This window comes from Schistocerca americana, chromosome 1 (genome assembly GCF_021461395.2).
Source record: "Schistocerca americana isolate TAMUIC-IGC-003095 chromosome 1, iqSchAmer2.1, whole genome shotgun sequence".
Taxonomy (NCBI): Eukaryota; Metazoa; Arthropoda; class Insecta; order Orthoptera; family Acrididae; genus Schistocerca; species Schistocerca americana.
In genome coordinates, this window is record NC_060119.1 from 1,266,645,877 (window position 1) to 1,266,658,377 (window position 12,501).

Consider the following 12,501-nt stretch of genomic DNA (forward strand, 5'->3'; position numbering starts at 1 on the left):
CTCATGCACCTTAATTCTTCTGTCATCCATCACCATATCATGGATTTCATCAACGATTTCTGGAGTCGTAACCTCTGTAGGGACTCCAGAACGTTCAGCATCACTTGTGCCATATGGCCACTCCGAAAATTTTGAAACCACTTATAAACTGTTCTAATCAAAGGTGTAGAGTCACCTTAATGCTTATCAAGCCTCTCTTTAGTCTCCTGAGGCGTTTTGCCTTTCATAAAGTAATGTTTAATCACCACACGAAAATTTTTTTTGTCCAGTTTTTGACAATCACTCGACTTCCTTGATTCACACCAATGCCAAACACAAAGAAATATACCAATATGACTGAAACTTAGTGCACATTCTATCCAAAGATGCTACTAACTAAACATGACCTCGATACACGCTGGTGGTGCCATCTCTTGGACTTTGCACAGACTTTTCAAACATGCCAAATATCTTGAGACATTGATTCATTTGCTTCCAAGACTAACAAGGATACAAAGGGCAAAAACAGCTGCAGTTAATTGTTTGAAGAGCTTACTAATATGATTCTTCCAGTTTTTTCAGCAATATGTACACCTAAAAATCTGAAGCATTCTACTCTGTTTATTGACTCCTGTTCATGTAGTATATCATTTGTTGCTGTGACTCTGTCATATAGAATTGAATATAATGTGTTTTCTCCAAATTTAAGGAGAATCCATAATCAGAGCTTCTTTGAAAACCAATTAGAAAATGTACCAATTCTGCTTGATGAATGGTAAGTGGAGATCATTCACATATCCAAGGTGTCACTCCTAAAAGTTATCACATGTTTTCTATGGTATTTTGGAAAATATTTGCAATTTCATTTTTCAATGTGTAGCTGGACTCAGTCCAAACAAATACTGCTTGTTTTATTTTTCCCATGACCCCGGCATAAATGTGAAGCAAGAGTTTGTTTCCCATTAAAAACAAAATGATTTTTAAAGTGGAATTTTATATGTACATGATATAGAGTGGTCCCAGATTAGTTTATTGAAATTATCAGTGTGCATTAATGGGGACAGTAAAACACAAAGAATAATCAGTACTCCGTCAGTGACTCAGCAACACTGCCACATGGTAGTAAGAGTCAGGCCAGGCCAGGCAGTGCTATCGCTGCTGGATTACAATTTATTTTTCATGTTTTAAAGTCCCTCTTAATACATACTGATAAGACAAATATCACATTAGACTAGTTGGAGACTATTCTATTGAATGGTCACTTCAGAGTCCACTGAGTAATTTGTCATATTTAGTCAAACAGATCTTGGCCCAAGAAAATTGTGATGTATACAAGATCCCATGCCAGCGTTGGAAATTTTTTATTGGGCAGACATGTTAGACTGTGCAAGTATGCTGTGTTGAACACCATCAGTCTACACATATGGCCAAACCTGATAAATCAGTGGTAGTGGAACATTGCCAGAACATGAGATATCACATGTTTTATGAGAATAATTATTCTGGGATTGTGTTTTTAAGGAGGACACACATTCTCACAATGCAACATCTTATCAACTGGGATGACAGTTTTCAACTGAGCTTGGCTTGTAATCCAGCATTGGTTGCCATTAAATTAAAACAGGAGAGACAAAATCCTCAAATTTATGACCAAGCACAGTACACTGCAGACAGTTAGTTCAGCTTCTAGCCACAGGAGCATCTGGCAGCACTGTCATTGTCCACTAAAGATAAGTGGAAGGCTACCAGGAGGTGTGGAATTTGAGCACTGCTTCCATCCAACTGTGAGCATATCTTAGAACATGCATAGTTCCTGGTCCTGATCTGACAAAAATTTTGAGGCCATCACATGATTATCACCAGTCGCATCTTACAGCAGTGACAACAGCACCTACCACTAGCTGAAGATATGGAACAGTTGTTTTGATGAAATGCTGTGGGACTTGTGCAACATTATCTGGTGGCAAACCCAATAAATGTGTTTGCAGCCCATCTGGAGCCAAACTATTATGGGCTAAGTAAATTGTTTCCATTTAAATGTGAGATTATTATTCAGCACACTGCTTTTTTCAGCATTTTTGAAAGTAAGCTGGGTGATAATTATTTAAGGCTTAATTTTAAACTTTCTTATAAAGAGTATTAACCAATTATTTGGTGACAATGATGCTAAATAAATACAAATACAATGCAGTTTATCTTCCTCTTAAGTATTGGTGTTGTCCACATATAAATTAAGCATCCTTACTTACTATTTATGCTCACTCCACTTGTATGAACAGAACAGTAATAGTGTGATACAGTGAATGCATGTGTGATCAGTACAGCATATTTCTATAATACGGGCAAAGATGTAGGTGTATGAACTTACCTAAGTTAACACTCCCTTGCCAAATCATTTGTGTGGTTTTTGTAGCAAAGCGATTATTGAGGTCTTGGTAATCAGCTCTTGCAAAGAACAAGCCATCATATCCAAACTGGCTGAACAGGGATGCCATTTCCCGAGAATGTCCAAATGGGTCAATCTGCCATCCTACATGAGGACGACCACAGGCTCCAAATGTGTCATTCAGTTTCCTGAGAAATGGTTATATTAATTAAGATCCTCTTAATATGTTAACACAAGTTTGCAAAGTCTTGAGGAATGGCATAGATGAATCAGAGACAGTTGCCCATAAATGACATGGATTACATAAAAACCACTCCTATTGCTGTGTTACAATAAAATATATCCATCCTTTCTGGGTGCACTTCATTCTAAACACTGTGACTTATTCATTAGTGATAATGTTGTTACACAGTATTTTTGTTTCATTATCCCCTCATGAACACTGAACATTGCCAAGGCGGGATGGCTTGCATGTCATTACTACACAGACAGCCACACCATAGGTGCAGCCAAATTGGATGGGTATCCGTAAAGACATGACGCAAATATAGGGTTCCTGAAAATTGGCAGCACCCTTTTGAGCAACTGCAGAGGCGACAGCATGGTGACTTACCAATCTCTCCTTGTAACATTATCCAACATGGCTCTCTGATGTTGGTATTATAAATGGTTGAAAGCAAGGACAAACTACAGCATTTATGTTTCCCAAAACTGTGTAGCTCTACTGTATGGCTTAATGATGATAGCAGCCTTTTAAGTAAAATATTACAGGGGTAAAATAGTCCCCCACTTGAATATCCAGAAAGGGACTACTTAGGGGGATGTTGTCAACAGGAGAAATAAAATTAGCAGTCAACTGGTTACACGTACTGTACAGATAGTGTAGCAAATTGAAAAAGAGGGCTGGATAGATTGAAACTAGATGTGGTGGGAATTAGTTAAGGGCGGTGGCTGGAAGCACTGGACTTCTAGTCAGGTTATTGGAGGGTTATCAACACAAAATCAATGCATGAGTAGTTCTTAGTTAGAAAAGAATTTCTAATAAAGAGAAATTTGTTAACATCAAAGATAACTTTAATTTTTAGGAAGTCTTAAGATATCTGTATGGAGAGTAGCCTTGTACTGAAGTGAAACATGGACATAAACAGTTGAGACAAAAACAGAATAGAAGCTTTTCAGTTAATGTGGTGCAGCAGAAGAATTCTGAAAATTAGATGAGTAGACTGAACAAATAATGATCAAAAGACGAGATTGGTTGATGGGACACATCCTGGAGCATCAAGGAATCATCAAGTTGATATTGGAAGAAGGCATGCAAGGAAAAAATTGTAGAGGGAGACCAATGCTTGAGCACAGGAAGCAGGTTCAAAGGGATGGAGGCTGCAACAGCTAATGCAGAGTCAAAGGAGCCTGCACACATTATGCTCTTGTGGAGAGCTGCATCAAACCAGTCTTAGGGCTGAAATCTACAACATATCATTTAAAACTACCTGACAAGCTTATTTTAGGTTAAGATTAGTCCACCTTTGTCAAATGAGCAAAATATTAGGGGGGCGGGGGGATTCATAAAATTACTATACTACAAAAAGATCTATATTTTTTGTTTATGTGAATACATGTTATCATAATTTGTTCTGTTGTGCTGTTGAGTAAATGTCATTTTTTGTAAATTATTTTTGATTTAATTTTCTATGTTTCGATCTTAGTATGACTATATATTTACTGATGTACATTGGACCTGTGTTAACTGAGTGCAGTTGTCTTGCATGTGTGTGACGGGAAGGAACGAAGGAGAACTGTAAAGTTTTCTCAAGCTGCATTCAAATGGAATGTATTTCACTGAGTGAACATTGTAAATTTATGGTAGCAAAGTATCTAGAACTATTAATATGAAAATTATGTGTGAATCTGTTTTTCGTCTATGTTATTTCAAGCAAAATGTCAACCTACAGGGTTTTCCAGACCTAAAAGAGAACCTGGTTTGCAGACAGAAGAAATTCAAACAACAGATTAAAGGGGATCATTAAAAAACAAGATGAGTATTTTTTTTGTTAAAACTATCACTAGAGCTGGCCAACAATATTTTATCTCCATAAACATTTATTACAATTAATGGTCTTCCAATTGTACGTAACAAAGGAGGTCATTAAAGTAGTGCCATTGTGACCAGAATACTTGTACATTTGGATTTTTGACAGAGTTTACGTTTCAGGTGCCCAAAAAGTATAGAATTATGTTGCAAGGTGAAATGATTTTAAACCAAATACAATTTTACATACTACATGTGGAGGAGTTTTGGAATGATGCAACACTATGGACATACATGGTTGTAAAAGGTTGAAGAGCTATTACCAAAGTTGACACTACCTACCCAATCCAGAACAATAATAAGTTAAGTACCATACCAATTAAAACATATATTTTTGTATTTTTTCAGTGCAGTGTTGTGTGAACATTTTGACCAGTTTTTTCTTGCATTGATAATTTATGAACAAATTTACAAAAAATGGATTGTGATCAGAACAATGAAATAAATATGCCAAACCTACCAGCTTTAACCAGTGATGTTCCAGGATGTATTAGATAACAGTCAATCTAAACAGTTAAATGAAATCAGTGCAGACTCAGGATTTTTTAACAGTAGCATGTTAGATTTGAGTCCAGACCATGAGAAACAAGTACAGTTGCATGTAAGTGAAACAACGCTGGGTGAAAAATGCAAACAGTTGAATGTACAAGACATGTTTACAGCATTAATGTACTCAACAGAAAAAAATAGTGAAAAACTTGAAAAAAATCTGTCATCAATGGAAAAAATTTGTAAAAAAACTTGAAATGTCAATAGTTTCAGAATGTAATCTCATTAGAGCAGAGCTTAATGCACAAATTTCTAATGTTAAAAAAGTCTTAATTGGTGTGTTTTCTCAAGTGAAAGCTACAGATGAACATGTGAAAAAAGTAGAGGGGTGAGTAGAGGCTTCAGAGTCCAAAATACAATTTTTAGAGACAAAAATAGGGGAAGTGGACAAGGATCTCAGATGTGAGATAGGTGCTGTTAAATGTGAATGTGAAATGTTAAAGTTAGATGTAAATATGCTGTTGGAGACACTAGTAAAAAAGCCGCAACCTTTATAAATAAGCTACATCAAAAAATAGACAGTGTTGCCTCAGATGTAGATGAAAAAGTTCAGAAGATAGCCGAGATAACGGACTCAAATGTGTTAGACTTACATAGTGATGTCACTATTATCAAAAAACAAGGACAACAGTTACAAAATGGGGCTTATCTAAAAACAGTCTGTAATGTAGGACACCCAAGCTATCCTACTATGCCACTTCCCTGGTGACAAACATTTTCATCGAGTTGATTTTATACAACATTTCTGTGATAGCTTTCCCCCTGGTATGAGTGATGAATTAAAAATTAAGTTCATTAAAAGATCAATAGAAGGGGAAGCCTTGCCATGGCCCAACCGACTCGACTGTAGCAATTTATCCATGGATGAACTTGAAAAGTGTTCCTTGAAGAAGTTTTGGTCTGACACTGAACAGGCAAAGATAAAGAGTGACTTTTTAAATGGTCTGATAACTGGAAGCAGAGAGGGGGTATGAAAGAGTTTTGCAAAGACCAGATCATGAAACTTGCACACTCAGACCAACCTTTTGGTGAAGTAACTCAAATACATGCACTTAAGAGAAGGCTACCAGAAAGAATTCAAATGGGGTTAGCTTATGGGCCAGATGATTCCGTAGACCAGTTCCTAAAATATGTAGAAAAGTTGGACAGGGCATATAACAGGCTTGGCCAACATAGTACTGATTTCAGGAGGCCAAACTGGAGTAACCACAATCATAATAGAAATATTAATAGCAATGACAGTTTTAACTAAGAACATAACAACAACATGTTGGGGAGGAATGGCAAGAATCCAAATAATTTCAGAAATTATCAGTATGTAGGACCAAACCATAGGGACCATCAATTCCTATTCCTATCATCATTTCTGTTCCTAAAATTTCTATTCTCATAAAAATGAGAAGAGAAATTCTGGGAACAGGAACGGTGATAGGAATTTGGAGAATAGAGGTGGACAGTGGACTAATAATAAGCAGTCCCCCGCACATGTGAGAGTTAATGACAGTAGAGGTGACAGGTTAAACTGAAACCCTCTCGGTTGTCGGAAACATTGGTGAACATTCATTTTGGGCAGTAAACAGAAACATAAAACCTATAAAACACTGACTTTGTAAAATTCAGAGAGTTAATACTTATCTGATTATTTTTATGAGTACAAAAGTAATATGGGAGGATGTTTTTCTGATTTTAGTAAAAAAATAAAATAAAATAAAAAAGTTTCTCAATTATTTCAAAGTGGTAAGGTAATGTAATTTTACAATATGTAAAAGTATATCAAATTATATCTAAAAACAAAGATGATGCGACTTACCAAACGAAAGCGCTAGCATGTTGATAGACACACAAACAAACACAAACATACGCACAAAATTCAAGCTTTCACAACCAACAGTTGCTTCATCATTGTGTCTGTGTATGTGCGGATGGATATGTATGTGTGTGCAAGTGTATACCTGTCCTTGTTTCCCCCTAAGGTAAGTCTTTCCGCTCCCAGGATTGGAATGACTCCTTACCCTCTCCCTTAAAACCCACATCCTTTCGTCTTTCCCTCTCCTTCCCTCTTTTCTGATGAAGCAACTGTTGGTTGCAAATGCTTGAATTTTGTGCATATGTTCATGATTGTTTGTGTTCTATCAACATGCCAGCGCTTTCGTTTGGTAAGTCACATCATCTTTGTTTTTAGATATATTTTTCCCACGTGGAATGTTTCCCTCTATTATATTAGTATATCAAATTATGTTGAATGCCCTGAGTAACTAGTAAACATGTGCATGTAAAAGGTTACATAATTTCAGGAGTAATGAGATTAGTACACGGAGTAAACACAATTTTTGATAAATTTTGAGGAAGCATGTGGGATAAGATAAGATACTTTATTGTCACATAATATGTTTTTATGCAATCATTCGATTGAGAACATTGGTGACTCGTCAGTCTTTAACCTAAGTTGTTACAGTATTTTCTACAGAGTGGTCCATTGATAGTGACCGAGCCAAATATCTCACGGAATAAGCATCAGACAAAAAAAACTACAAAGAATGAAATTCGTCTAGCTTGAAGGGGGATACCAGATGGCACTATGGTTGGCCCACTAGATGGTGCTGCCATAGGTCAAAAGGATAACAAATGCGTTTTTTAAAATAGGAACCCCTATTTTTTATCACATATTCATGTAGTATTTAAATAAATATGAATGTTTTAGTTGGACCACTTTGTTCGCTTTGTGATAGATGGTGCTGTAATAGTCACAAATGTATAAGTATGTGGTATCACGTAACATTCCGCCAGTGCGGATGGTATTTGCTTCGTGAAACATTACCCATGTTAAAATGGACCGTTTATCAGTTGCAGGAAAGGTCTGAGGAGGATGTTCGGGTCGGTTTCACCAAACAACATTCCCATTTTACAGTGGTTCATTTATTCATCTCTTTACACAAACAAGGCTTAGACAGAACTGGATGGCAGAACTGCACAAAGATAATGTTTAGCTTAGTTCGACATCAAGATATGCAAGGCATAATTTTAGGTCGAATAGCACTTCGCTGATGAAGCGTTGCCAGGTCTGGGTTGCATTTTTCAGACTGAAGGGCATGAATCGAAACTTAAATAACCTGATTGGGGTGGTGATTGCTGTCTTCTCGATGTCTTCAGGAGCCATGGGGATCTGGTGGTAGGTCCGTTTGCAATCAATGACAGAGAACATGGTCGCACCTGTGAGGGAACTGGTAAAGTCGGCAGTGTTGGGTATGGGGTAGGTGTCCATAATTGTTTGTGCGTTTAGTCGATGGTAGTCCCCGCACATGCGACAGGACCAGTCTTTCTTGGGTGTCATATGAATGGACGTACACCAGCTAGTGGCAGAGGGTTCAATGACACCAGAGCTAGAACTTCAGAAATCTGCACTCGGGACAAAGTCGACGTGGTTTACTGGAGATCGGGCGGCCTGGTGTGAGGTGAAGTTTGTGAACCGTGCTATTGGTGATGACAGAAATGTTGCCGGTGGCATGGGAGGTGGTTTGTTTACAATGTGAGGTGGGCAGGGCAGGCGAGGCATGGTCGTGGGGTTCGGAGCCATTCAGCGGATCTGACGGGAGCTGAGGCACCAAAGTAACCTAGGAGCCAACGCGACAAGATGGCCGCCAACCCGAAGCAGTGGCACCGTGATCGGGTGAGCTCGGTAGAGTTCGTGAGCTGTTAGTGAGTCCATTGTCCGAAGGTGCGACCTGTGGCAGCACGGTCGCAGGCAAAACTCTTTGCGCAAGTGCATTGTTTCTGTTGTCAGTGGCGTTCGCACAGCAGTGTGCAGGAGCTGAAGTTGCATAGTTTGAGGTGCTGTCCGTGAGGGGTGGGGTAGGAGCTGTCAGTTTGGGAACACATGATGCTCATCGTGCATGCACACTTGTGTCTGGCCGAGTGTCAAACGCTGCCATGCAGAACTGTCAGTACACGTTATGGCAGCCTTGATAGCACAGTTGCGAGGGGTAGCGAGATGTAAACACATGGAAGCTCTATTGCTGGGATTGCAAGCAGATTCGGTGCACTTACTGACCTTGCTTTGTCCTTGCTGTAGTGTCTGTAATTCCTTTGCTGCATCAGAGAGCTAGAGCTGTGTTTCGTGGAGCCTGAGGGAGAGCTTGAGGTTTTCCTTGCACAGGCGATTACGTGCTCGAGCTCAACAAGGCACTTATGTGTCGTTTCATGTAACGTCATCGACAGAGACGAGCATGTACGGATGAAATGAGCCCAGACTGATGTGTCACGGGGTGGGTTGCTCGATGGAGCACAGGGGAAGTGAGTCTTGGACGGATGATCAAACACGGTGTTTCACACTAGGTCTGGTGAAAGTTTGTGGGGTCGCAAGAAGTTAATGCCTAGTATAGGTTCATCGATTTCGCACATTAAAAAACTCCACTCGAGTTTGCAGTTTGCAGAGAGTGAGACGACGTGTGAGGTTGAACCTGAGCATCATAGTGTAGTGGAATTCACGGCTTGCAGTGAAGTATGGTGAGGGTGGATGTTTGACAGTGCTAAGGATGTAGGCAGCAGCGAAACATCAGCCCCTGTGTCCACTAGGAAAAGGTGTCCCGACGAAATGTCTTTAATGTAAAGTCGTCCGCAATTATCTGGTCGTTTCCGGACAGAATGGAGCACTGGGGGGAGGGGTGGGAGGGTTGGGGGGTGCCTGTCATGTTGTGCGCAGGAGGCAGCAACCGAACCTACCTGCGACTGGCGTTTGGGAAGTAGCAGGGTGGTCTGCAGTTCCGTGCCGCCTCACCAAACTGTATGGGTAGTGCGGTCGCATTTCCTGCAGAAAGTTCGTTGCCAGAGGCGGTGGCTGAGGTTCGATGGCCGCAGCATGTTCGGTTGCAGGAGGGGCCATGACTGTGTTGGAGCTGGTGACATCACAGTTGCTTGTTTACTGCTTCCCGGGACGAGTGGAACAGTTGCCACATTACGGCCCTGACCGCGTCTGGCCATGGGACGAGGAGCCTGAACCTGAGACTTGTCAGGTAGTCAGTGGCTGGCGGAATACAGCAGTGATGCATCGTGTAGCTTGTCAGCAATCGTCATTCTTTGCTCGACAGGTTCAGGAGGCCTTTGAGCCAGAGCAAAGCGGATGTGAGGAGATAGTTTATCTGACCAGATGGAGAGGAGAGCAGTGTCTGAGAATAGATCGGCGATGACCAGGGCACGTAGCCACCTCCAGAGCTGGGAACGTTTGTCGTTGCCTAGTTGCTCGACACGGAGCACTTGCCATATTGCTGCCTCCGTTGAGTGTGCAAGCCGACATAGAACAGTCTCTTTGGCTAGAGTGTACCGGCTAGATGAGTCCCAGGCATCGACCAGGTCAGCAATCAAGTCCTCCTGGTCGTGCAGGTGGGTGATGAGGCACAGAAACCTGGTTGGCCTCTTCGAGTTTGTAATGGTCGAACATTTTGTCCACAATTTTGAAGCAGGTTGTTGCTCTGTAAGGATTAAATGGCGGCAGCGTTTGTAAGCATTGTAGAATGTTCGGTAGAACAGGTTGAGTTGAGTTCATCGGGGCACTGCCTGAATTGAGCTGTTGTTACTGTAGTATTCCAGGAGAGTGTGCCACCAGGGGATGTGGCAATGATGGCTGTTCAGGTGGTAGCGTGAAGGTGGCACGTTGTGGTTGAGCGCGATCCGTCGTGACGCGGAAGGCCGACGCAGGTGAGACACCGTAATGTGTCGATTGCGGTTGCGGAAGCTCAACACGTTGCGGGTGTGTTTGGATTGACGCAGTGCAGAAGACCAATGGAGATGAGGCACCGAGATGTGCCAGGAACAGGAGTGGAAGCTCGACTGGAGCCGGTGCATGGACGACAGGTGAGAGAAAGTTCGAAGTTTTAGTTCGTGGAAAACTCGACATTTGATCAGAGCCAGGGCAACCTCGGTTGCAGGGAGGCTGCGGGGGTGTTGGCTGTCCAGAAGCACAGTGTGGAAAATGATGTCAAACGTAGGACGGAATGTGCGAATGTTCACTGTTCGTAGTCACTCCACTCAAAATGGTGTGCGGATAAGGTGAATGTCATGGCACAAAACACTGTGGCATAGCAGTGGGATGGAGGTGGAGGTCAGGCACAGATAACAAGTTATTGTTCCTGTTGCAGTCCGAGGTATTGAAGTAGGAAGGCATGTGCTGATGCTGAACCGAGGCAGGCGTGGGTGTGGTCAGATGCTGAGGAGGTAGACCTGTGAATGAAGCAGTTCCAGCCATGTGGCAGGTATCCACATGGTACACCATGGATTGTAGCAAATCGTTGTCCTGGTGGTGGTAGGTTGTCCAACGAAGCATTTGCAGAAATCGGCATTGGTCCCACACTGCACAGAGATCCATAAGAGGTAACTGCACAGTCGATGAGGGAGGGCTCATGTGGAGGGACCAAAAGCGTTTTATAGCGTCACTTATTGTTGCAGGCTCAAAAACGTCCGGCGCAATCAGCGTAAATGTCGAGTGAGAGGCATCTTGTTGCAGTCCTGGCAGGTGTACATCACCTGCAACATGATGCATGTCGATCACAAAATCTGGCATTAGGTGTTGGGCCGAAGTCATTGTTCGAATGTTGTGTTGATGTAATACACGTGAAAATAACCGACGTGGAGGCCGCAGACACAGTAAAACGGTGAAAACGGAATACATTACAACTCGGGTTCACCAGTGAGGAGGATGTTTGGGTCGGTTTCACCAAACGACACTCCCATTTTACAGTGGTTCATTTATACATTTGTAAAGGCAAAGAGCTTGGGCAGAGATGTCAGTCGAGGTGGAAGTACAGATGCAAAGATGTTGTTGAATGACAGGTGAGGTATGAGCGGCAGCAAATTGAAATTAGCGGAGATTGAGGCCTGGCGGATAACAAGAAGAGAGGATATACTGAAGGGCAAGTTCCCATCTCTGGAGTTCTGACAGGTTGGTGTTAGTGGGAAGTATCCAGGTTACCCGGACGGTGTAACACTGTGCCAAGATGTGCTGGCCGTGCACCAAGGCATGTTTAGCCACAGGGTGATCCTCATTACCAACAAACACTGTCTGCCTGTGTCCATTCATGCAAATGGACAGTTTGTTGCTGGTCATTCCCACATAGAATGCATCACAGTGTAGGCAGGTCAGTTGGTAGATCACGTGGGTGCTTTCACACGTGGTTCTGCCTTTGATCGTGTACACCTTCCGAGTTATAGGGCTGGAGTAGGTGGTGGTGGGAGGGTGCATGGGACAGGTTTTACACCGGGGGCGGTTACAAGGGTAGGAGCCAGAGGGTAGGGAAGGTGGTTTGGGGATTTCATAGGGATGAACTAAGAGGTTACAAAGGTTTGGTGGATGGCGGAAAGACACTCTTGGTAGAGTGGGGAGGATTTCATGAAGGATGGATCTCATTTCAGGGCAGGATTTGAGGAAGTCGTATCCCTGCTGGAGAGCCACATTCAGAGTCTGATCCAGTCCCGGAAAGTATCCTGTCACAAGTGGTGCACTTTTGTG

The 12,501-nt window shown here is 41.9% G+C and overlaps 1 protein-coding gene across 2 annotated transcripts in view; it reads right to left on the minus strand.

Moving 5' to 3' along the window:
• The window catches only part of LOC124588421 (lysosomal alpha-mannosidase-like), a 230,879-nt gene that overhangs the window by 141,013 nt on the left and 77,365 nt on the right, over positions 1 to 12,501 (minus strand). For both annotated transcript variants that reach the window (XM_047131612.1, XM_047131509.1), the window contains exon 5: positions 2,348 to 2,553. In XM_047131612.1, coding sequence (XP_046987568.1) covers positions 2,348 to 2,553 — 206 coding nt within the window. The remainder of the gene's footprint in view (positions 1 to 2,347; positions 2,554 to 12,501) is intronic.